This window comes from Tachyglossus aculeatus, chromosome 1, assembly GCF_015852505.1.
Source record: "Tachyglossus aculeatus isolate mTacAcu1 chromosome 1, mTacAcu1.pri, whole genome shotgun sequence".
NCBI lineage: Eukaryota > Metazoa > Chordata > Mammalia > Monotremata > Tachyglossidae > Tachyglossus > Tachyglossus aculeatus.
In genome coordinates this window covers 47,753,352-47,780,302 of record NC_052066.1, presented here as the reverse complement: position 1 = coordinate 47,780,302, position 26,951 = coordinate 47,753,352, and the positions used below count along the sequence as shown (strand labels likewise).

The window sequence follows — 26,951 nt, the reverse complement described above, 5'->3', positions numbered from 1 at the left end:
TGCCCCTCTAGATTGTTCACTCATTGTGGGCATGTAATGTGTCTACCAACTCTTTTATACTCTCCCAAGCACTTAACACAGTGCTCTGCACATGGCAAGTACTCAATAAATACGATTGATTGACTGATCTGGCTTGATGTCCCTTGGCCTGGAATGCCCTCCCTTCAAACATCCGCCAAGCTAGCTCTCTTCCTCCCTTCAAAGCCCTCCTGAGAGCTCACCTTCTCCAAGAAGCCTTCCCTGACTGAGCCCCCCTTTACCTCTCCTCCTCCCCATCACCCCCACCCTACCTCCTTCCCCACCTCACATCACCTGTATATATGTTTGTACAGATGTATTACTCTATTATACTTGTACATATTTACTATTCTATTTATTTTGCTAATGATGTGCATCTAGCTTTATTTCTGTTTGTTCTGATGACTTGACACCTGTCCGCATGTTTTGTTTTGTTTGTCTCCCCCTTCTAGATTGTGAGCTCGTTGTTGGGTAGTGACCGTCTCTATATGTTGCCAATTTGTACTTCCCAAGTACTTAATCCAGTGCTTTGCACACGGCAAGCACTCAATAAATACGATTGATTGACTGATCTGAGAAAAATAAGAAAATCCTGACTTGCCTTTCGAGATATATGAGGTATCAGCGGCTGATGTAATCGGGCCTAAACTTTCCATCCACTTACCTTTGGCCCTACCACCACGTTACACTTGGCTGGATCGGAAACCTCTTTGGCTGCACAATCGGTGGCACCAACTACAAATTCCACAACTGTGGATGGTGGCAAATTCTGAAAGGGACAAAGAGCAAAAAATCAGCATTCTCAAGGCAGTGTAATATAAGGAAGGGACACAGAGATGCAGGGCTGTTGTTCGTCTAAGACCCTTCAACAGCTACATGCTACAATGTTCAGCATAGAGAATATTATTAATAACAGTAATACTAATAAATAATGACATTTATTAAGCACTTACTATGAACTCAGTAATCAATCAATTAATCAGTCATATTTATTGAGAGCTTACTATGTGAAGAACACTGTATTAAGTGCTCAAGAGAGTAAAACATAACGGAAATAGGAGATATGTTCCCTGCCCACAAGGAACTTCCAGTCCAGCAGGGGCTTAGTGGAAAGAGCATGGGCTTGGGAGTCAGCGGTCATGGGTTCTAATCCTGGCTTCACCACTTGTCTTCTGTGTGACCTTGGGCAAGCTACTTAACTTCTCTGTGCCTCAGTTGCCTCATCTGTAAAAATGGGGGTTAGGACTGTGAGTCCCACGTGGGACAACCTGATTACCTTGTATCTACCTCAGTGCTTAGTACAGTGCTTGGCACATAGTAAGTGCTTAACAAATACCATTATTATTATTATTATTACGTCCTGGAGTACATACAAGGTTATCAAATCGGACAAGTTTCCTCCCTCACACAGAGCTCACCATCCTCATTTTACCCTCCTGTTTAACCTGTTTAACCTCATTTTACAGACAAGAAAACTGAAGCCCAGGGAGATTAAGTGACTTGTCCAAGGTCACCCGGCAGGCAAATGACAGAACTCAGGTCTCCTGACTCTCAGCCCAGTATTCTCTCTCCGAGGTCACCCTGCACACTCTGAGTCAGGCTTGAATCTGATCTTCACACCTGATTCATCTTCTACAGGATAATAAAATCATAATAATTATGGTACTAAGTACTTATTACGTACCAAGCACTATACTAAGTGCTGGAGTATATATAGTAGTAGGTAGTAGTAATAGTATTTATTAAGTGCTTCCTGTGTGCAAAACACTGTACTAAGTACTGGGAGAGAATATACAGTTTGGGATTAAACCCAGTCCTTGTCCTTTGGGAACAGAAGCAGATCGGACACGGTCCGTGTCCCACATCGGTCTCAAAGTGGGTGGAAGGCAAGATACTTAATTTCCATTTTACAGTTGAGAAAACGGAGGCACAGAGAAGTCAACTGATTTGTCTAAGGACATAAAGCAGGTAAGCGGAGGAGCCAGGCTCCTGATTTCCAGGCTCGGGCTCTTTCCATCCAACATGGAAAACGATAGTGTTCCCCACATTCATTAGTATTTTCCTGTCCAAGTTCTATAGCCCCCTTTGCTTGGATTGTGAAATTCGGCTCTGTCATTACAAGGGTTAGCAGATGTTTTTGCAAACTCAAACCAGGAAGCTCTGCTTTGCCCTGGAAAATGGCCAGTTATTTTGAATGACGCCTATGCTTGCCGAAGGGGCTGACAAGTACAGAATTATCCACACTTAGGAGGAAGTTCTTAAATGTGTACCTTAAAAGAGAGTATTCCTTCTTGCCCACAAGAAGGGGAGTTAGAACAGCCACGGGCCTTGCCAGAGGCATTTGAGAGTCACCACTTCTACCAGACAGGGAATCCTTTAGAAGCAGCGTGGCTCAGTGGAAGGAGCCCGGGCTTTGGAGTCAGAGGTCATGGGTTCAAATCCCAGCTCCACCAACTGTCAGCTGTGTGACTTTGGGCAAGTCACTTAACTTATCTGTGCCTCAGTTATCTCATCTGTAAAATGGGGATCAAGACTGTGAGCCCCCCCCGTGGGACAACCTGATCACCTTGTATCCCCCTCCAGAGCTTAGAACAGTGCTTTGCACATAGTAAGTGCTTAACAAATGCCATTATTATTATTGTAACCTCCCCAGCACTTAGAACAGTGCTTTGCACATAGTAAGCAATTAATAAATGCCATCATTATTATTATTATTTTTATCCCCGTATCTCAGAACAGCATAGTCTAGTGGATAGAGCACAGTCTTGGGAGTCAGAAGGACCTGGGTTCTAATCCCTGCTCCTCCACTTGTCTGCTGGGTGACCCTGGGCAAGTCACCTCACTTCTCTGGGACTCGGTTCCCTCATCTGGAAAAGGGGGATTAAGACCATGAGCTCCACGTGGGACAGGGACTGTGTTCAACACAATTATCTTGTATCTACCCCAGTGCTTAGTACAGTGCCTGGCACATAGTAAGCACTTAACAAATACCACAATTATTGACAAATACCATAAACATGCTCTGCTTCTTCCTTCCCTGCCTCCAGGTTGATCCTTTCAACCTTACCACTTTCTTGGCCCTGGAGATCTCGAGAAGCAGGAAATAGGAGCCGTTGTTTTCAGAGTTGAATTTGGCCAGGGCGGCCTCCACCGCGTGAGTCACCGCAGAGTCATTCAGAAGAGCCAGCAAGGAACAGTCGGGGCACACTTTGAGGACATCCTCGGCCGAGTCTATAGGAGGAGCGATGAAAGGAGAAATGTCCTGATTTCTGAAAGTCTTAAGAGACCGTTGAGGAAAATTCAGGAATCTGAGAATGGTCCAGGAAAGTCGGGCTCGAAGCAGGTAACCCACCGTAGTCACTTTTAACTTGGCTTTTTTTATGGTATTCGTTAAGCGCTTACTACGTGTCAAACATTGTTCTAAGTGCTGGTGTAGATACAAGTTTATTAGGTTGGACACAGTTCCTGTCCCTCATGGGGCTCACAGTCTAAATAGGAGGGAGAACAGGAGATCTGAGGCTCAGAGAAGTTAACTGACTTCTTGAGCCTCACTCATCACTATCGGCTTCAAGGCTGTCCATCACCTGGCCCCCTCCTACCTCACCTCCCTTCTGTCCTTCTCCAGCCCAGCCCGCACCCTCCGCTCCTCTGCCGCTAATCTCCTCACTGGGCCTCATTCTCACCTGTCCCACCATCGATCCCCAGCTCACATCCTTCCCCTGGCCTGGAATGCCCTCCCTCCACACATCTGCCAAGCTAGCTCTCTTCCTCCCTTCAAAGCCCTTCTGAGAGCTCACCTCCTCCAAGAGGCCTTCCCAGTCTGAGCCCCCTTTTTCCTCTCCTCCTCCCCATCCCCCCCACCCTACCTTCTTCCCCTCCCCACAGCACTTGTATATATGTTTGTACAGAGAAGCAGAGTGGCTCAGTGGAAAAAGCACGGGCTTGGGAGTCGGAGGTCGTGGGTTCAATAATAATAATAATAATGATGGCATTTGTTAAGTCCCGGCTCCACCAACTGTCAGCTGTGTGACTTTGGGCAAACCACGTAACTTCTCTGTGCCTCAATTACGTCATCTGTAAAATGGGGATTAAGATTGTGAGCCCCACATGGGACAACCTGATCACCTTGCATCCTCCCCAGCACTTAGAACAGTGCATCACACATAGTAAGCACTTAACAATTACCAAAATTATTATTACAGATTTATTACTCTGTTTTACTTGTACATATTTACTATTCTATTTATTTTGTTAATGATGTGCATATAGCTTTACTTCTATTTATTCTGACGACTTTGACAGCCATCTACATGTTTTGTTTTGTTGTCTGTTTCCCCCTTCTAGACTGTGAGCCCGTTGTTGGGTAGGGACCATCTCTATATGTTGCCTATTTGTACTTCCCAAGCGCTTAGTACAGTGCTCTGCACACAATAAGCACTCAGTCAATCAATCAATCAATCAATCATTTTTATTGAGCGCTTATGGTGTGTAGAGCACTGTACTAAGCGCTTGGGAAGTACAAGTTGGCAACATATAGAGACGGTCTCTACCCAACAGTGGGCTCACAGTCTAAAAGGGGGAGACAGAGAACAAAACCAAACATACTAACAAAATAAAATAAATAGAATAGATATGTACAAGTAAAATAAATAAATAAATAGAGTAATAAATACGTACAAACATCGATACATATATACAGGTGCTGTGGGGAAGGGAAGGAGGTAAGGCGGGGTGATGGAGAGGGGGAGGAGGGGGAGAGGAAGGAGGGGACTCAGTCTGGGAAGGCCTCCTGGAGGAGGTGAGCTCTCAGTGAGCTCTCAGTGAGGAGGTGAGCTCTCAGATTGATTATTCAATCAATAAATACAATTGAATGAATGAATGAATGAATCCAAACCTCTGTGGGAGAGGTTTCTAGACTGTGAGCCTGTTGTTGGGTAGGGACCATCTCGATATGTTGCCGATTTGTACTTCCCATGCGCTTAGTACGGTGCTCTGCACACAGTAAGTGCTCAATAAATACGATTGAATGAATGAATGAATGAACTGACTTGCCCAAGGTCACACAGCAAACAACTGGCAGAATTGGAATTAGAATCCAGATCCTCTGACTCCCAGCCCTGTGTTCTTTCCACTAAATTCTGTTGCTTCTATATTAGAAGGTTTCCCCGATTAATCCCACTTTTCCCGGCCTCCTCTCCCTTCTGTGTTGTCTACAAGCTTGGATCTGTGACCTTTCGGTATTTGGTTTTCACCCCCCACCAGCCCCATGTCAGTTATTTACATATCTATAAACTTCACATTATTATTTATTAATATTAATGCCAGTCTCCCCCCTCTAGACTGGAAGCTCTATGAGGGTGGGGAACAGGACTACCAACTCTTTTGTACTGTACTGTAGCTGTGGGATGGGGTGGCAGGGCCAGCTGAGGTTTGGAAGAAGCAGCGTAACTCAGTGGAAAGAGCCCGGGCTTTGGAGTCAGAGGTGATGGGTTCTTATCCCGGCTCTACCACTTGTCAGCTGTGTGACTTTGGGCAAGTCACTTCACTTCTCTGAGCCTCAGTTACCTCTTCTGGAAAATGAGGGTTAAGACTGTGAGCCCCACGTGGGACAACCTGATCACCTTGTAACCTCCCAGGTGCTTAGAATGGTGCTTTGCACGTAGTAAGTGTTTAATAAATGCCATCATTATTATTATTATTATTATTATTATTGTTACTCTCCCAAGCCCTTAGCACAGTGCTTGGGACACAGTAAGTGCTCAATAAATACCACTGATTGATTAACTATGATGAGTTTTGAGATTTTTGTTATCCCAGGACTCCAGGTAAAAATGGCATCTTTGTGGAACACGGGGCTAACAATCGATCAATCAATAAATTGTTTTTATTGAGAGCTTACTGTGCTGAGCAGTGTACTAAGCGCTTGGGAGAGTCCAAAACAAGAGAGTTGGTATTCACGTTCCCCTCATTCCCCAACCAGCTTATAGTCCCCATGGGATCAAGACATTTATCAGTGCTTGGACGTCCCCATGAGCTTGGGGGTTGGGGGTGGAAGGCAGAGGGGTGGGAGAAACAAGGAATTTCAGACAGGGTGCCCTAGGCGGAAGGGAGGGAGGAAGGGGTGGGAGAATCCAGGAATCTCAAGCTCTGGAGGGGGGCGGCCGTGGAGGCTCTGGCTGACCCTCCTCTCTGGCATGGGTCACGGGTCACCACCGGGCCACAGGCAGCAGGGAACCTGCTTTATATTGGACTCCCCCAAGCCCTTAGTTCAGTGCCCTGCATATGGTAAGAGCTCAATAAACGTCATCGATCGCCGCCAACTCCTGGCCCATGTCCTGCCTCTGGCCTGGAATGCCCTCCCTCCTCAAATCCACCAGACAATTATTCGCCCCCCGCTTCAAAGCCTTACTGAAGGCACATCTCCTAAGCCCCATTTTTCCTCATCTCCCACTCCCTCTACCCCCTCCAGCCCCTCAGCACTTACATATATATTTGTAATTTTCTTTATTTGTATTGATGTCTGTCTCCCCACCTCTAATAATAATAATAATGTTGGTATTTGTTAAGCGCTTACTATGTGCCAGGCACTGTTCTAAGCAGTGGGGTGGATACAAGGTAATCAGGTTGTCCCACGTGGGGCTCACAGTCTTCTTCCCCATTTTACAGATGAGGGAACTGAGGCCCAGAGAAGTTAAGTGACTTGCCCAAAGTCACACCGCTGACAAGTGCCAGAGCCGGGATTTGAAACCATGACCTCTGACTCCCAAGTCCGTGCTCTTTCCACTGAGCCATTAAGTTATTAAGTATAATAACATTAAGTATTAAGCTTAATAATAGTATTATTAAGCTATGAGTAAGCTATTAAGCACTTACTGTGTGTACAGTACTGTACCAAGCCCTTGGGAAAGTGCAATACAGCAACAAAGAGCGACAATTCCTGCCCACAGCAAACTCACAGTCTATATCCAGTTGCTTCCTCCTACCTAAAAGTTATTTGTGTCCTTCTCCTCTAGGCTGTAATAATAATACTAATGATGGTATTTGTGAAGTGCTTACTATGTGCCAAGCACTGTTCTAAGCCCTGGGTAAGCTTCTTGAGGGCAGGGATCATGTCTACCTATGCTTTTGTACTCAACCAAGTGCTTAGCACAGTGCTCTGCACATAGCAAGTGCTAAATAAATACCATTGCTTGCTTGCCTGCTTGATTAATTTCTCCGTTCTGGACTTTTTAAAAATCTTACTTCCCTTTCTGCATTATCAGCTCTTATTTCAAATCTACACCCGACTGATAGATGTGGGTGTTGTTTTCTATTCATTCCTTCTTTCATATTTATTGAGCACTTACTGTGTGCTCTGCTTAACTACTGCTTTGTACTGTGTACTAAGCACTTAACTACAGTGCTCTCGACACAAGGTGGTTGTGAAAACTCACCAACTATTTCTGCTGCTGTATCAGGCTGCATGCAAACAGGCTCAGTATGTTGAAGAAATGTTCCTAATTCCCTAATGGCGCGCTAACCAAAACTCATAGTGAAAACACACATTACAGCAGACTGGGCAACCCCTCTCCCACTTTTCCCGTAAAATGGAATAATAGAAATAATAATCCTATCCTTCCTTGGAGGTTCTGAGGACTTATTAATAAATGGCCATGAGCCTCAAAAATTGCACCCTACTTACAAATACAAATGATTGTTTCTTCATGGCTAGGACCATTTTCTATTAAGTTAACCTATTAAGCTCATAATGGGCAGGGAACGTGTCTCCCAAACACTTTGTATAGTGCTCTGCATATAGTAAGCGCTCAATAAATACCATTGACTGACTGATATATATATATATATATATATTGTATGTTCATAATAATAATAATGATGGTATTTGTTAAGCAGTTACTATGTGCAAAGCACTGTTCTAAGCACTGGGGACGATAAAAGGTGATCAGGTTGTCCCATGTGGGGCTCACAGTCTTAATCCCCATTTTACAGACAAGTTAACTGAGGCACAGAGAAGTTAAGCGACTTGCCCAAAGTCACACAGCTGACAGTTGGCAGAGCCGGGATTTGAACCCATGGACTAGTTTCCCTCATCTGAAGTAAAGGACTTTTAAAGTTCCCAACCTAAGAAAACTGATCATAGATAAGATAGTTCACCTTACTGCCTTTTTTAAAGAGACGGATATATTATTTAATGTGGAAAAACACTGCAGGAAATATTTCTGCCCTCCTTCTTCAGCCCAGTCCTACCCACATAAACCTTGTACTTTCCAAGCACTTAGTACAGTGCTCTGCACACAGTAAGTGCTCAATAAATACGATTGATTGATTGATTGATTGAAGAGAAGAAAGACCCCTTACCTGGAGAGGAATCGCACTTTGCAAACAGCACGGTAAATTTGCCTTCCAACTTCAACAGCTTAACGTCACAGTCTCCTTCAACAGCCTAGGGACAGAAACACCTTGGAAATATTATATCATGGAGAAACAAAAGAATCCCAAACTTGGGATGAAGGGAGAGCATGTATTTTATAGTTGCCATGTGGTACTCCTGCTGCCATTAATGAAGAAGACTTGCAAATATCATCCGGCAAGTGGCTTTTTGAGTTACAGATTCGCCCTTCTCTACATACCACTAAAACCATCCTTACTAGCAGGATTATATGCCTTTACTCAATCAATCATACTTATTGAGCACTTACTATGTTCAGAGCACTGTATTAAGCGCTTGGGAAAGTACAACACAACAGAATTAGCAAACATGTTCCCATCTTTGAGATGGGAAACAGGAAGTCCGGCTGAAGGGATTGCGGCAGAAGAATACAACGTTTTGCAGGTTTTTGTCTAAATAATTCTGTCATATAAATAATCAATTAATAGTAGTTAGTGAAAAGTGTACAGAGAAGCAGCATTGCTCAGTGGAAAGAGCACGAGCTTGGGAGTCCGAGGTCATGGATTCAAATCACGGTTCTGCCAGTTGTCAGCTGTGTGACTTTGGGCAAGTCACTTAACTTCTCTGTGCCTCAGTGACCTCATCTGTAAAATGGGGATTTAGACTGTGAGCCCCATGTGGGACAACCTGATCACCTTGTATCCTCCCCAGCACTTGGAATAGTGCTTTGCACACAGTAAGTACTTAACAAATGTAATGTAATATAATATAATAAATATATAATATAATATATAATAATATAATATATAATAAAATAATATAATATAATATAATATAATATAATATAATATATAGTATAATATACTGTGAGCCCACTGTTGGGTAGGGACTGTCTCTATATGTCACCAGCTTGTACTTCCCAAGTGCTTAGTACAGTGTTCTGCACACAGTAAGCGCTCAATAAATATGATTGATTATAATATATAATATAACATAATAATATAATATAATATAATATAATATATAATATAATATAATATAATATAATATAATATATAATAAATATAATTATTATTATAGAGTGCTTAGGAGGATACAATGGACTTAATAGGAATGATCCTCATCGTTAAAGAATTTACATTAAACTTGTTACGGGCAGGAAGCTTGTCTACCAACTCAGTTATATTGTACTCTCTCAAGTGCTTAGTACAATGCTCTGCACCCAATAAGTGCTCAATAAATATGATTGATTGATTGATTGCTAGCTCTCTTCCTCCCTTCAAAGCCCTATTGAGAGCTCACCTCCTCCAGGAGGCCTTCCCAAACTGAGCCCCCTTTTTCCTCTCCTCCTCCCCACCCCCCCCGCCCTACCTCCTTCCCCTCCCCACAGCACCTGTATATATGTTTGTACAGATTTATTACTCTATTTATTTTACTTGTACATATTTACTATTCTATTTATTTTGTTAATGATGTGCATCTAGCTTTATTTCTATTTATTCTGATGACTTGATACCTTTCCGCATGCTTTGTTTTTTTGTCTGTCTCCCCCTTCTAGACTGTGAGCCCGTTGTTGGGTAGGGACCGTCTCTATAGGTTTCCAACTTGTACTTCCAAAGCACTTAGTACAGTGCTCTGCACACAGTAAGTGTTCAATAAATACGATTGAATGAATGAATGAATGATTACATTAAAATAAATTTCAAATAGGAAGAAATAAAAGACTATACAGATATGTACATAAGTATTACAGGGATTTGTGAGTATTTAAGTGCATGGTTGGTGCAGAAGTGTTAAAATGACAGTGTGAGATATAATAATAATTGTAGTATTTGTTAAGCACTAACTATGTGCCAGGCACTGTTCTAAGCGCAGGGTAGATGCAAGATAATCAGGTTGGACACAGTCCCTGTCCCACATAGGGCTCACAGTCTTAATCCCCATTTTACAGTTGAGGTAACTGAGGTCCAGAGAAGTGAAGTGACTTGCCCAAGGTTACCCAGCAGACAAGTGGCAGAGTCAGAATTAGAACCCGGGTCCTTCTCACTTCCAGGTCTGTGCTCTATCCATTAGGCCACACTCCTTCTCTTTAAAGTTGGGAGAGGAGTAATAATGATAATAATAATAATGATGGCATTTGTTAAGCGCTTACTATGTGCAAAGCACTGTTCTAAGCGCTGGGGGGATACAACATGATCAGGTTGTCCCCCGTGGGGCTCACAGTCAATCCCCATTTTACAGATGAGGTAACTGAGGCTCAGAGAAGTTAAGTGACTTGCCCAAGGTCACACAGCAGACAGGCGGTGGAGCCGGGATTCGAACCCAAGTCCTCTGACTCCAAAGCCCGGGCTCTTTCCACTGAGCCACGCTGCTTCAGTAGACCTTGCCTTGTCTTTTACTGTGGAGTCGTCTCCGACCCAGAGCGACTCCAAGGACACATCTCTCCCAGATGGCCCCACCTCCATCTTGCAATTGTTCTGGTAGCATATCCATAGAGTTTTCTTGGTAAAAATACAGAAGGGGTTTACCGTTGCCTCCTTCCGTGCAGTAAATTTGAGTCTCCACCCTCGACTCGCTCCCCCGCCGCTGCTGCCCAGCACGGGTGAGTTTTGACTTGTAGCAGATTGCCTGCTACTCGGTAGTCACCACCCAAGCTGGGAATGGGATGGGTTGGCCTCTGCTTGACGCTCCCTCCCATAGCTGAGACTGGTAATAATAATAATGATGGTATTTATTAAGCGCTTACTATGTGCAAAGCACTGTTCTAAGCGCTGGGGAAGATACAAGGTTATCAGGTTGCCCCACATGGGGCTCACAGTCTTAGTCCCCATCTTACAGATGAGGGAACTGAGGCCCAGAGAAGTTAAGTGACTCGCCCAAAGTCACACAGCTGACAAGTGGCAGTGCTGGGATACGAACCCATGATCTCCGACTCCAAAGCCCGTGATCTTTCCACTAAGCCACAGCTGCTTCTCTAGAGTATCGGAAGTGCTCCAGGTGGGATCCTGAAAGGGGGAGTAAACCTTACGTGTTGGATAAAACATGGCTGGTTGGCTCCTCAGAGAAGTCCCAGCACTAAGTAAGCAGACAATCGGCTGGGACCCTCACCATTTCAGAAGAAAAGAAAACCTCTAGGCCCACCAGTGAGGGCTCTTGAGGCTATATCAGGCCCGGATTCACAAGTAATAATAATAATAATCATCACCATCAATCGTATTTATTGAGCGCTTACTATGTGCAGAGCACTGTACTAAGCACTTGGGAAGTACAAATTGGCAACATATAGAGACAGTCCCTACCCAACAGTGGGCTCACAGTCTAAAAGGGGGAGACAGAGAACAAAACCAAACATACTAACAAAATCAAATAAATAGAATAGATATGTACAAGTAAAATAAATAAATAAATAAATAGAGTAATAAATCTGTACAAACATATATACATATATACAGGTGCTGTGGGGAAGGGAAGGAGGTAAAATGGGGGGGATGGAGAGGGGGACGAGGGGGAGAGGAAGGAAGGGGCTCAGTCTGGGAAGGCCTCCTGGAGGAGGTGAGCTCTCAGCAGGGCCTTGAAGGGAGGAAGAGAGCTAGCTTCACGGGTGGGCAGAGGAATTGGGGGCATTCCAGGCCCGGGGGATGACGTGGGCTGGGGGTAGATGGCAGGACAGGCGAGAACGAGGTACGGTGAGGAGATTAGCGGCGGAGGAGCGGAGGGTGCGGGCTGGGCTGGAGAAGGAGAGAAGGGAGGTGAGGTAGGAAGGGGTGAGGGGATGGACAGCCTTGAAGCCCAGGGTGAGGAGTTTCTGCCTGATGCGCAGATTGATTGGTAGCCACTGGAGATTTTTGACAGAATGTGATCGTGTCATATGCTCCATCCTATGGAATTTCATCCTAACCCAGAGCATTTCTCTACTGAGATCCTTGATACCAGTAAACACAGGAGCTGTTTCTGAGCCACGGAATATGGGAGCGGAAGCTGAAGTGGGGAGGAGCTGGCTACCCAAAATCAAAATCCTGGGAGAACCGTGGCTTAGTGGATAGAGCATGGGCCTGGGAATCAATCAATCAGTCGTATTTATTGAGCGCTTACTGTGTGCAGAGCACTCTACTAAACACTTGGGAAGTACAAGTTGGCAACATATAGAGACAGTCCCTACCCAACAGTGGGAATCAGACTTGGGGTTCTAATCTGGGCTCCGCCACTTGTCTGCTGTGTGACCATGGGCAAGATACTTCACTTCTCTGTATCTCAGATCCCTTATCTGCACAATGGGGATTAATAATAATAATAATAGTTGTGGTACTTGTTAAGTGCTTATTATGTGCCAAGCACTGTACTAAGACTGTGAGCCCCATGTGGGACGAGGACTGTGTACAACCTGATTAATTTTTATTCATTAATTCATTCAATCGTATTTATTGAGCACTTACTGTGTGCAGAGCACTGTACTAAGTGCTTGGGAAGTACAAGTTTGCAACAATAGAGACGGTCCCTACCCAACAACGGGCTCACAGTCTACCCCAGTGCTTAGTACAGTGCCTGGCACATGGTAAGCACTTAATAAATACCATTAAAAAAACATCCTGGACATAAAGATGTCCAGTGCTGTAACTGTACCAGGCAGGGATCCATCTGGCTGAAAACTGGACAAATGATCACCCCTAATTCTTAATCATGTAGACTTATGTGATAATTATAATACCTGTGGCATTAAGTGTTTACTATGTGCCAAGCACTGTACTAAGTACTGGGCTAATAATAATAACAATGATGGCATTTATTAAATGCTTACTTTGTGCAAAGCACCGGTATAAGCTCTGGGGAGGTTACAAGGCATTCAGGTTGTCCCACTGGGAGCTCACAGTCTTAATCCCCCTTTTACAGATGAGGGAACTGAGGCACAGAGAAGTGAAGTAAGCACTTAGTACAGTGCTCTGCACACAGTAAGTGCTCAATAAATATGATTGATTGATTGAAGTGACTTGCCCAAAGTCACAAAGCTGACAACTGGCAGAGCCGGGATTTGAACCCATGACCTTTGACTCCAGAGCCCGGGCTCTTTCCACCGAGCCACGGGCTAGATACAAGATAATCAGGTTGGACTAGACACCCATCTATTCACACTTAATTCACAGATGATATAATAATAATAATAATAATGGCATTTGTTAAGCACTTACTATGTGCAGAGCACTGTTCTAAGTGCTGGGAGGGATACAAGGTGATCAAGTTGTCCCACATGGGGCCCACAGTCTTAATCCCCATTTTACAGATCAGGTAATAGTCTCCGAGAAGTTAAGTGACTTGCCCAAGGTCACACAGCAGACATGTGGCAGAGCAGGGATTCGAACCCATGACCTCTGACTCCAAAGCCCGTGCTTTTTCCACTGAGCCACGCTGCATGGATGTTCTTCATGTTGTTTTATAATCCCTCTAGACTGTAAATCAATCAATCAATCGTATTTATTGAGTGCTTACTGTGTGCAGAGCACTGTACTAAGCGCTTGGGAAGTACAAGTTGGCAACATATAGAGACGGTCCCGACCCAACAGTGGGCTCACAGTCTCATTATGATCAGGGAACATGTCTGCTACTTCTCTTGTACTGTACTCGCCCATGCACACAGTAAGCACTCAGTAAATACCACTGATTGATTGATTGATCCATGGGAGAAAACTCGGGGATTCATCTTTGTAACCTTCTGATGGTCCAGTGAAGAGGGATGGTCATTTGACTGCCTGACGTATGCCAGAGATTTGGGGAAAAACATTTGTAGAATAAAGTCTGGAGGAAGAGGAGTGAGAAATGCCTCTATTTCCAAAAAGCCTTCAGCCTCACCAAGCAAAACTTTGGAGGCTGTTTGGATCAACATGAGAGTGACGTTCCCAGAAGACAGTATTCCCGTGGGAAGTAGCCCAGCTCCCCTGACCAACAGAAGGAAAATATCCAAAAGTCATTGCTTGGACTGAACCGTCAGTCAGTCGATCACACTGATTGAGTGCTTACTGTGTGCAGAGCACTGCACTAAGCACTTGGGTGAGTACAATATAACAGACACATTCCCTTCCCACAGTTAGTGAGACTCGGTCTTCTGACGTGAGTTTCCTTAGCAACCATGGGAGGAACAAGAAAAGGACCTGGGTTCCAATCCCAGCTCCGCCACTTGTCTGCTGTGTGACCTTGGACAAGTCACTTCACTACTCTGTGCCTCAGTTCCCTCATCTGTAAAAGGGGGATTAAGATTGTGAGCCCCGTGTGGGACAGGGACTGTGTCCAACCTGATTATCTTGTATCTGTCCCAGCGATTAGAACAATCAATCAATCAATCAATCAATCAATCGTATTTATTGAGTGCAACAATGCCTGGCACATAATCACTTCATTCATTCAGTCATTCATTCATTCAATCGCATTTATTGAGCGCTTACTGTGTGCAGAGCACTGTACTAAGCGCTTGGGAAGTACAAGTTGGCAACACATAGAGACGGTCCCTACCCAACAGCGGGCTCACAGTCTAGAAGGGGGAGACAGAGAACAAAACAAAACGTATTAACAAAATAAAATAAATAAAATAAATATGTACAAATGAAATAAATAAATCGAGTAATAAATGCGTACAAACATATACACATATATACAGGTGCTGTGGGGAGGGGAAGGAGGTAAGGCGGGGGGGATGGGGAGGGGCGGGGGGGACATACCATAATGATTATTAATTATAATAATAAATGAAAGAAAGGTTTTTGAATTTCTCGGCAGAAGGAGAGGGAAGGGGAGGTTAAAGGAAGCCTGGATCATTTTGGTCCAGAAATTTTTAGTCAGTGATTTATTTTCAAAATGTGGCAAACATGATTGTCTAAACTGGAAATTGGAGTTCAAGGTGGGTGCTAAAACAGGCACTGATCCCCTGGTTCTTAGAGAATACCTGTGCATCACCTTTGGAAAATTGTTTTGTAGCAGTCTATAGACCAATCGTGTGACTTAGTGGAAAGATCACTAGCCTGGGAGTCTTTTCTGTACCTCAGTTCCCTCATCTGTAAAATGGGGATTAAGAGTGTGAGCCCCATGTGGCACATGGGCTGTGTCCAACCTGCTTAACTTGTAACTATCACCGTGTTCAGTACAGTGCCTGGCACATAGTAAGTGCTTAACCAAGACCACAGAATAAACAGTTCATATTTTATTCCTTCCTTCATTCATTCAATCGTATTTATTGAGCGCTTACTGTGTGCAGAGCACTGTACTAAGCGCTTGGGAAGTACAAGTTGGCAACATATACAGACGGTCCCTACCCAACAGCGGGCTCACAGTCTAGAAGGGGGAGACAGAGAACAAAACAAAACATTTTAACAAAATAAAATAAATAGAATAGAAATGTACAAATAAAATAAATAAATAAATAAATAGAGTAATAAATACATACAAACATATATACAGGTGCTGTGGGGAGGGGAAGGAGGTAAGGGCTCCCGCTGTGCACCTGTGCGGGGAGTGGCGCTTACCCCCAAGACCTAGCAGAAGATGGAACGGCATTATGACAGCAACTAAGGAACTGCTGTTTTTATTAATGATGTGTATATATCTCTAATTCTATTTATTAATATTGATGCTATTGATGCCTGTTTACTTGTTTTGATGTCTGTCTCCCCCCTTCTAGACCGTGAGTCCCTTGTTGGGTAGAGATTATCTCTATACGAGAAGCAGCGGGGCTTGGGAGTCAGAGGTCATGGGTTCAACTCCCGGCTCTGCCACTTGTCAGCTGTGTGACTTTGGGCAAGTCACTTCACTTCTCTGTGCCTCAGTTACCTCATCTGTAAAATGGGGATTAAGACTGTGAGCCCCATGTGGGGCAACCTGATCACCTTGTAACCTCCCCAGTGCTTAGAACAGTGCTTTGCACATAGTAAGTGCTTAACAAATGCCATTATTATTATCATTATTATTATTATTATTGAGACAATAATAAGGGAATAAAGGAATAAGGGATTTCCTCTTCTCTCTCAGAAGCAGCATGGCTTGGTGAAAAGTGCACGGGTTTGGGAGTCAGAGGTCATGGGTTCTAATCCCAGCTCTGCCACTTGTCAGCTGTGTGACTTTGGGCAAGTCACTTCACTTCTCTGTGCCTCGGTTACCTCATCTGTAAAACGGGGATGAAGACTGTGAGCCTTACAGGGGACAACCTGATTACCCTTTATCTACCCCGGCACTTAGAACAGTGCTTGGCACATAGTAAGGGCTTAACAAATACCATCATTTATTTTTATTTTATTTATTTGTTGCTGAATTGTGCTTTCCAAGTGGTTGTACAGTGGTCTGCACACAGTAAATGCTCAGTAAATATGATTGAATGAATGAATGAATGAACGAATGCAAAGATGTTTCCCAGTTTTCTCCCAAGTTTCATAAGAAAAAGTGAGGCACACCCATTTGAGCCTATTGGCTGTGAATTATTTGTGAATATCATCATCATCATCATCATCAATCGTATTTATTGAGTGCTTACTGTGTGCAGAGCACTGTACTAAGCGCTTGGGAAGTACAAGTTGGCAACATATAGAGACAATCCATGTGAATATGTGAACAGGAGTAAGAATTAGGGGCAATCAATTAAATTCTCTTTTGCTCATTCAGTGCCTTTCACCAAGAAATTCACAGTATTCTACCGATTTAAGTTTTTATTTTACTCACTTCTCAGAAGGCAATAATTATAACTGTGGTATTTGTTATGCGCTTACTGCTTACTATGTATCAAGCACTGTATTAAGCATTAGAAAAAGTACAGGATAATCAGGTCCCACATGGGGATCCCAGTCTAACTAGAAGGGGAGCCCATATTGAATCCCCAGTGATTAAAACTGAGGCACAGACAAGTTAAGTGACTTGCCCATGGTCACGCAGCAGATGAGTGGCCGAGCCAGGATTAGAACCCAGGGCCTTCTGTCTCTTAGGCCCATGCAGTATCCACTAAGCCATGTTACTTCTCCCAAGATCCCCTTGAGATGAGATACTAGGTTACAGTGCTCCCAAATGCTTAATACAGTGCTTTGCACACAGTCAGCACTCAATGAATATGTCTGAATGAAAAGACAAAGAGAGGAAGATCGTTCTGGTATCCTCAGCCCCAAGAGAATAATAATAATAATAATAGTAAATATCCTCAGCCCCAAGAGAATAATAATAATAATAATAATAGTAAATGCTTAACAAATACCATAATAATAATTATGAATGAATGAATGAACGAACGAATGCAAAGATGTTTCCCAGTTTTCTCCCAAGTTTCATAAGAAAAAGTGAGGCACACCCATTTGAGCCTATCGGCTGTGAATTATTTGTGAATATGTGAATCTGTGAACAGGAGTAGTAATATTACTATAGGAGTAATAATATTACTTAGGAGTTATAATATTATTATTATGGTGTTTGTTAAGCATTTACTATGCACAAAGCACTGTTCTAAGCAATGGGAAGACTCTTCTGTCTCTCAGTTCAATTGGCAGGGAAGTCGAACTACTTCAAAGGGCATTAGTGAACCCGGTGGCCAAAGTTTATTGATCAAAGAAGCGACAGTGTGAAATATTCCCCCATGCAGAGCTATAGCATGGACCGATGGGTATTTGCTTAGAACAGTGCTTTGCACACAGTAAGCGCTTATCAAATACCAACATTATTATTTGCTGTGTGCTCTGTTACTCAGCCCCTCTGTGAGTCAGAGTGACGTCGGAGTTAATTTCAGAGCTCGGCCTGAAGCCAGCTCAATGCAGAAAGCAGCAAGGGCAGTAGCGGCGGCGGCGGCTTCGGACGTGGTTATTTTGGGAGCGTTCGATGAGGCCTGGGGATCGAAACTGTGTAGAAGGGGATCATTAGAAACGAAAAGCAGGCAAGAAAGCAGGGAGGGCAAGGATGGAGACGCAGACCAACAAACCATCGCACAATTAGTGACAAAAGTCAACCTGTAATGTCCGTCACCAAGGTCACTTACATGATCCACCAGGGACCTCACGGTACAGTTTTCCAGTGGCGTGGGATCTAGCACGTGGCAATTGGTTTCCAGCAAATCCAATTCCATATCAAATACCTCTCCAAAAGGTCTCTGTGGAGGAAGAAAAATAACTTTTTTTAATCTAATGGTATTTGTTAAGCACTTACTATGTGCCAGGCGCTGTACTAAGCACTGAGATGGATACAAGCCAATCAGGTTGGACCCGGACCACGTCCCCCATGAGGCTCACAGTTTTCACCCTCATTTTACAGATGAGGAAACTGAGGCATGGAGCAGTTAAGTGACTAGCCCCAGGACACACAGCAGACGTGTTGGAGTCGAGATTAGAACCCAGGTCCTTCTGACTCCCGGGCCTGTGTTCTGGCCACCAGACCGTGCTGCTTCTCGAGTATTTGAGATGAGCTGTTTGCTTAATTTTTGCAAGAACCAGCTGACTTGAAAGGATTCCTTTTTTTTAAGCAGCTGTGAAGTCATGGGCATTGCCTTGCTAGTCTGAAGGGATGTCTAAAAACTGTGACTCTGACTCTCTAGAGGTCATTATGCTTCAAGGCTCATCATCTCTTCATCGCTGAGGGGGAAGGGAATGGGGAGAATTGTGCCTTAAATGGGGGGGATGACATTTGATAATAATAATAATCAATCAGTTGTATTTGAGCGTTTATTGTGTGCACAGCACTGCACTAAGTGCTTGGGAGAGTACAGTATAATAATAATAATGATAATAATAATCATCTGCTAATTCTGCTAATACTCTCCCAAGCGCTTAGTACAGCCCTGGGCACATAGCAAATGATCAATAAATATGATTGATTGATATTTGTTAAGTGCTTGCTATGTACCAAGCACTGTACTAAGCGCTGGGGTAACTCCAAGAAAATTAGTGTCCACATGGGGTTCATAGTCCAAGTAGGAGGGAGAACAGGTATTGAATCCCCATTTTACAGACGAGGAAGCTGAAACACAGAGAAGTTAATGACTTGCCCAAGGTCACACAGAAGGTAAGTGGCAGGGGCGGGATTAGAATTCATGTTCCCTGACTCCCACCCAAGCCCATGCTCTTTCCACTAGGCCATTCTGCTTCTCGAAGCTGTGAAGAAATGAATCATTAGAAACAAAAACAGGCAAGAAAGCCGGGTGGGCGAGGATGGAAAAGCAGTCCAATTAACCCTGAGTTCACCTATTAATAGAGCAGTGGAGATTGAATTCATAGCCAACTCCATAGAACAGTAGACTAGAAATTCCATTTTTTTCCCTAAACTATCAGGCAATATTTTAAAAACGCAATGTTTAGATTTTTCCCCAATTATTTAGCAATGCCGAGTGTAGAAGGGATCACACTATCTCTTTTTTCTCCCTTTCTTCCTCTTTCTCTCTGTCTCTCTCACTCTCTTGGTTTACTTATCTCTTTTTCTCTCCTCTGTCCCTCTACCCTCCTCTTCCTTTCCCATCTCCTTCCCCCAGCACCTCCACAAGTCCCTCTAATCCTGGAATTCTTGTTAAAGAAGGAGGCAGGATTTTACCCTTAATAATCCAGGCTGGTTAAAAACTGGAGAACACTATACATGCATATCTACCATCAGGGTGGATATGAACTAATAATAAACTCACCTCTGCCTTAGGTTCCAAGAACCTGCAATTTTCAAGACTTAGCAAAGTCCTGTAACTGGTTAACCTGTTTCAAAGCGGGTAACCTTTCATCATTCAGCTTCAAACCGTGTTGATCTTGTCAAATTTTAAATCAACACTATCTTGTACCTCCCACCTCTACTGTGCTTTACTCTCCCAAGTGTTTAGTACAGTGCTCTGCACATGGTAAATGCTCAGTAAATACCACTGATGGATTTTTTAAAATGGTACTTGTTCAGCGCTGACTCTATACCAAGCACTGTACTAAGTACAGGAATAAGGTAATCAGTTTGGACGCGGTTCCTGTCCTACATGGGGCTCACAGTTACAGTGCTTGACACCTAACATTAATTAGCAGGGTCTTGAGCAGAACGGGGAGAGATGCATCTGGTTTATTCAGAGTTTGTCTTTAGTGGCCCAGAATCAGCTCACTGCTCCAAACTCCCATCGCCAGATTGCTCTATTTTGGCAACCAGTTTCCAAAGGCAAATTTACATTTAGAGCATTCAGGGGACTTGCATTTGCAATTAATCGCAACAGCAAAACCCACTAGAGGCTGCAACTACCTAAAAGAGACCCTTCTCCTGAAATCTGGACGGGATTTTAAACACCAAAAATAATTCTTTAAAAATAATAATAATTCCTCCCCATGCATGACGTTTCAGAACATATCTCTAGTCTAGGCCCGCTGTCATCATTATTCCCTGCACCCTCTGACTGTTTCCCGGACTGAAGCACTCATACAGCAGACCCCTTCAGAGACAGCCTTTCTTTCATTCGGTGGTATTTAGTGAGCGCTTACTGTGCGCAGAGCGCTGTACTAAGCACTTAGGAGAGCATAATTCAACAATAAACAGTCACATTCCCTGCCCACATGAGCTTACAGTCTCAGTGAGACAGGAAAGAGCGAGGCACAGTGAGGAGGTTAGCCCCAGAGGGGTGGAGTGTGCGGGCTGGGATGTAGAAGGAGAGAAGCGAGGTGAGGTAGGAGAGGGCAAGGTGGTGGACTGCTTCAAAGCCAATGGTGAGAAGTATTTGTCGGATACAGAGGTGGACGGGCAACCACTGGAGTTTTTTGAGGAGCAGGGTGACATGTCCTGAAGGTTTCTGTAGAAAAATCATCCAGGCAGCAGAGTGAAGAATGGACTGGAGTGAGATGTGACAGGAGGGTGGGTGGTCAGCAAGGAAGCTGCTGCAGTCATCCAGGCAGAATAGGATAAGTGATTGCATTAATGTGGTAACGGGATGGAGAGGAAAGGCTGGATTTTGGCCATGTTGTGAAGGTGGGACCGACAGGATTTAGTGATGGATTGAATGTTGGGGTTAAATGAGAGAGAAGAGTTGAGGATAATGCCTAGGTTTCTGGCTTGTGAGACAGGAAGGATGGTGGTGCCATCTGCAGTGATGGGAAAGTCAGGGGGCAGACAGGGTTTGGGTGGGAAGATAAGGAGCTTGGTTTTAGACATGTTAAATTTGAAGTGATAGGAGGACATCAGAGTAGAGATGTCTTTAAAGCAGGAGGAGAGCCTTCAATCAGTCAATGGCATTTATTGAGCGCTTACTGTGTGCAGAGTACTGTTTAAAGTGCATGGGAACTGTATTAAGCACTTGGGAAGTACTGTATTAAGTGAAGCAGCGTGGCTTAGTGGAAAGAGCACAGGCTTGGGAGTCAGAGGTCGTGGGTTCTAATTCCAGCTCTGCCACCTGTCTGCTATGTGACCCTGGGCAAGTCACTTAACTTCTCTGTGCCTCAGTTCCCTCATCTGTAAAATGGAGATTAGTACTGTGAGCCCCACGTGGGACAACCTGATTACCCTTGTATTTATCCCAGTGCTTAGAACAGTGCTTGGCACATAGTAAGCACGTAACAAATACCATCGTTATTATTGGGAAAGTACAATACTATAGATGATGATGATATTTATTAAGCGCTTACTGTGTGCCACACACTGTACTAAGCGCTGGGGTGGATCCAAGCAAATCAGGTTGGACACAGTCCCTGTCCTGTGTGGGGCGCTCAGTCCCAATCCCCATTTTACAGATGAGGGAACTGAGGCACAGAGAAGTGAAGTGAGTTGCCCAAGGTCACACAGCAGACAAGGGGCAGAGCCAGAATTAGAGGCTCCGAGGCCTGGGCTCTATCCACTATGCCATTCTGCTTTGGTAGATTCATTCCTTCATCCATTCAGTCATGTTTATTGAGCACTTACTGTGTGCAGAGCACTGTACTAAGCACTTGGGAGAGCACAGTATAACAGAGTTGCCATCCCCACCCATCAGGAACTTATAGACTAGGGAAGGGGAGAGACACAAAAATAAATTAGAGATAAGGGAAATGGCAGAAAATATGAACTGTCTCTACACCTTGCAGTTTAATAGGTGAATTCAGTGGTATCTGCAGGAAAGCTAGAGGAAAACTGCCTGAGACTGGGGCCAGCATTTTATCTGGGTCTGCAGCTTCTATTCTACCACTTTGTTTCAAGCTAATTTATGATACAAAGCCAAGTCCATCTCTCTTTCCAGACCTTCAATCAATCAATCAATGGTGTTTATTGAGAGCACTCTACTAAGCACTTGGGAGAGCACAGTATAAAAGAGTTGTTCTACATGTTCCCTGCCCACAAAGAGCTTTTAGTCTAGAGGGGAGGTGGACATTCAAATAAATAAATAATTTAAAATATATATACCGATCTCATCCGTCACACCGCCAACTCCTTTCCCATGTCATTCCCCTAGCCTGGTATTCCCTCCCATTCCATATACACCAGACCACCACTCTCTCCACCTTCAAAGCATTACTAAGAGGTCCTGGGAGGCAGAAGGTCATGGGTTCTAATTCCGACTTCACCACCTGTCTGCTGTGTGACCTTCGGCAAGTCACTTCACTTCTCTAGGCCTCAGTTTCCTCATCTTTCAAATGGGGATTGAGACTGGGAGCCCCATGTGGAGCAGGAACTGTGTCCAAGCCGACTTGTTTGTAACCACCACAACTCTTAGAGAAGCAGCATGGCTCAGTGGAAAGAGCCCGGGCTTTGGAATCGGAGGTCATGGGTTTGAGTCCCAGCTCCGCTACATGTCTGCTGTGTGACCTTGGGCAAGTCACTTAACTTCTCGGAGCCTCAGTTACCTCATCTGTAAAATGGGGAGGATGACTGTGAGCCCCATGCGGGACAACCTGATCACCTTGTATCCCCCCCAGCGCTTAGAACAGTGCTTTGCACATAGTAAGCACTTAACAAATGCCATCATCATTATTATTAGTAGTAGTACAGTGCCTGGCACACAGTAAGTGCGTACGAAATAACGCAATTATTATTGTCCTTATCATGCCTCCTCCAAGAGGCCTTCCCTGATTAAGCCGTCTTTTCCCCGGCTCACTCTCCCTTCTGAGTCGTCTGTATACTTCAATGTGTGATCTTTAGACAACTGGTATTTTTGCCCCACCCTCAACCCCACAGAACTTTTGTATATTTCTTGAAATTCTATACTATAAAGTACTTATTTATTCATACTAATGTCTGTCTCCTCCTCTAGACTATCAACTCGTCATGGGCAGGGAATATGTCTGCTAATTATTTTGTATTGTATTCTCCCAAGAGCTCTGCACATAGAAAGCGCTCAATAAATACAGTTGATTGATCGATTGACTGATTGATACAATTCCTGCCCTCAAGGAACACACAGTCTCAGGTAAAGTTAAGTTTTGCTCCCTACCCGAAGACTGTTTTGTCTTTGGGATAGAGCACATGCCTGGGAGTCAGAAGGACCTGGGTTCATTCATTCATTCATTCATTCATTCAGTTGTATTTATTGAGCGCTTACTGTGTGCAGAGCACTGTACTAAGCGTTTGAGAAGTACAAGTTGGAAACATATAGAGACAGTCCCTATCCAACAGCGGGCTCACAATCTAGAAGGGGTTCTAATCCCACCTCCGCCACGTGTCTGCTGTGTGACCTTGGGCCAGTCACTTAACTTCTCTGTGCCTCAGTTCCCTCATCTCTGAAATGGGGATTAAGGCTGTGAGCCCGATGTGGGACGGTGTCTGACCCAATTACCTTGTATCTACCCGGCACTTAGTACGCTGCCTGGCACGTAGTAAGCACTTCACGAACACTACAATTATTGTAATTAGCACTTACCCGTTGCCACGTTTTGACTTTCTCAATCTGATTCAGGGCATATTTGTATCCATGTTGCCTGTGTGTGTTAATGTACCGCACGGCTTCCGCTGCCGCTTGCTCTGCCTCCGGATCGTCACAGTCGAGGTCTCTGACGGGAAAGGCCTTCTGGGCGGTGGCCCAGTTCAGGAGCTGGACCAAACCGATTAAAACGATAAAAAACTTCATGGTTCCCTTGGGAGAGGTGATGGAGACCAACTCCAAACACCAACCCTCAGTCACCGGCAGCAGAAAGGTAGAAGCCCACGGAATGGGGCTTCATTTATCTACCAGCCGAGACGGCTAAAGGCTAGAGGAATTGCATAAGGACCTGGAATGATTGTTTTACTGGTTCCAAGAAGCTCCTGAAACCAGCACAGGGAAAAAGCAAAAGCAAACAAGTTAGGACAACACACACCTCTCTGAATGCTGCCAAAGTCAATTCCATCAAGTGGGATGCTCCAAAGTTTGCTCAGAATGAGCCGATCTCAGCAAAAAGAGGCGACCCTGCAGGAAACTCAAGAAAGGAGTGTGAATGGAGCTGGAAGGACAAGCCCACTCTTGGCTTCAAAGGAGTGGAGAGTCTCTTGGTTCAGGAACCAAACAGACAGAGCACGAGTCTGGGAGATAGAGGACCTGGGTTCTAATCCCGACTCTGGTACACATCTGCTCTGTGACCTTCCCCTCTAGACTGTAAACTCACTGTGGGCAGGGAATGTACCTGTTTATTGTAATATTGTACTCTCCAAGCGCTTAGTACAGTGTTCTGCACACAGTAAGCGCTCAATGTGATCATTCATTCATTCAATTGTACTTATTGAGCGCTTACTGTGTGCAGAGCACCGTACTAAGCTCTTGGAAAGTACAGTTCGGCAACAGGGACAATTGCTACCCAACAACGGGCTCACAGCCTAGGAGATTGACTGACTGATTGACTGACCTTGGGCAAATCATTTCACTTCTCTGTGCCTCAGTTCCCCCTTCGGTAAAATGAGGATTTAGACTCCCCCTTTTAGACTGTGAGCCCACTGTTGGGTAGGGACTGTCTCTATATGTTGCCAATTTGTACTTCCCAAACACTTAGTACAGTACTCTGCACATAGTAAGCGCTCAATAAATACGATTGATGATGATGATGATGATTAAGACTGTGAGCCCCCATGTGGGACAGGGACTGTGTCCACCCTGATTAGCTTGTATCTACCCCAGCAGTTAGTACAGCACCTGGAACATAGTAAGCATTTAACAGATACCTTTAAAAAGAAAAGGGACATTCCAGTGTGGTCACAGGTACCCAAAGAGGCAGGAAAGGACAGAAATCTGCGACGTTCTCTTGTTACTGGTTCAATTTAAAAAAAAGAAAAGAAAGAAGTCCTCTTGGCATACGACTCTGTTCATTCCCCAAATGAGGGTGGGCCTACCCTCCAAGTTTGAAGCTCACAAACTCACTTAATCATCAAGGGCATTGGGCCCATTTGGTTCCAATAGGTAGAGATGTGACAACAGTAATTCAGGCAAAGCAGCATTGCCTAGTGGAAAGAGCACAAGCCTAGGAGTCAGAAGACCTGGCTGTGTGATCTTGGGCAAGTCACTTAACTTCTCTGGGTCTCAGTTCCCTCATCTGGAAAATGGGGATTAAGACTGTGAGCCCCACGTGGGACAACCTGATCACCCTGTATCCTCCCCAGCGCTTAGAACAGTGCTTTGCACATAGTAAGCGCTTAACAAATGCCAATTATTATTATTATTATTATTATAAGACCTGCGTTCGAAGATAGAGCACGAGCCTGAGAGTCAGAAGGCCATGGGTTCTAATCCCAACTCTGCCACTTGTCTGCTGGGTGACCTTGGCCAAGTCACTTCACTTCTCTAGGCCTCAGTTCTCTCATCTTTAAAAAATGAGGATTACGACTGTGAGCCCAATGTGGGACAGGGACTGTGTCCAACCCGGTTAACTTTTCTCCTCACTCCTGGCTTCAAGGCTGTCCATCACCTCACCCCCTCCTACCTCACCTCCCTTCTCTCCTTCTCCAGCCCAGCCCACACCCTCCACTCCTCTGCCGCTAACCTCTTCTCTGTGCCTCGTTCTTGCCTGCCCCACCGTCGACCCCCGGCCCACGTCCTACCTCTGGCCTGGAATGCCCTCCCTCCACACATCCGCCAAGCTAGCTCTCTTCCTCCCTTCAAAGCCCTTCTGAGAGCTCACTTCCTCCAGGAGGCCTTCCCAGACTGAGCCCCCCTTTTCCTCTGCTCCTCCTCCCCTCCCCATCGCCCCCCCGCCCTTTCCTCACCCTTCCCCTCCCCATAGCACTTGTATATATTTGTAAATATTTATTGCTCTATTTCATTTGTACATATTTATTACTCTATTTTATTAATGATGTGTTTAGAGCCATAATTCTATTTATTCTGATGGTATTGACACCTGTCTACTTGTTTTGTTGTCTGTCTCCCCTTCTAGACTGTTAGCCCGTTGTTGGGTAGGGACCATCTCTATATGTTGCCGATTTGTACTTCCCAAGCGCTTAGTACAGTGCTCTGCACACAGTAAGCACTCAATAAATATGATTTAATAATAATAATAATAATAATGGCATTTATTAAGCGCTTACTATGTGCAAAGCACTGGGGTAGATTCAAGGTAATCAAGTCTTCCCACGTGGGGCTCACAGACTTAATCTCCATTTTCCAGTTGAGGTAACTGAGGTTCAGAGAAGTTAAGTGACTTGCCCAGAGTCACACAGCCAGCTGACA

At 44.5% G+C, this 26,951-nt stretch overlaps 1 protein-coding gene across 1 annotated transcript in view; it reads right to left on the bottom strand.

The window, feature by feature from the left end:
- AHSG (alpha 2-HS glycoprotein) overlaps positions 1 to 24,471 on the bottom strand; it is a 33,238-nt gene extending 8,767 nt beyond the window's left edge. Inside the window, exons 1-5 of the mRNA XM_038750773.1 lie at positions 24,180 to 24,471; positions 18,393 to 18,503; positions 8,377 to 8,461; positions 3,086 to 3,249; positions 683 to 787 (exon numbers count right to left, since the gene is read on the bottom strand). Coding sequence (XP_038606701.1) covers positions 683 to 787; positions 3,086 to 3,249; positions 8,377 to 8,461; positions 18,393 to 18,503; positions 24,180 to 24,386 — 672 coding nt within the window. The 5' untranslated portion in view covers positions 24,387 to 24,471. The remainder of the gene's footprint in view (positions 1 to 682; positions 788 to 3,085; positions 3,250 to 8,376; positions 8,462 to 18,392; positions 18,504 to 24,179) is intronic.
- Between the last annotated feature and the right edge of the window lie 2,480 nt (positions 24,472 to 26,951).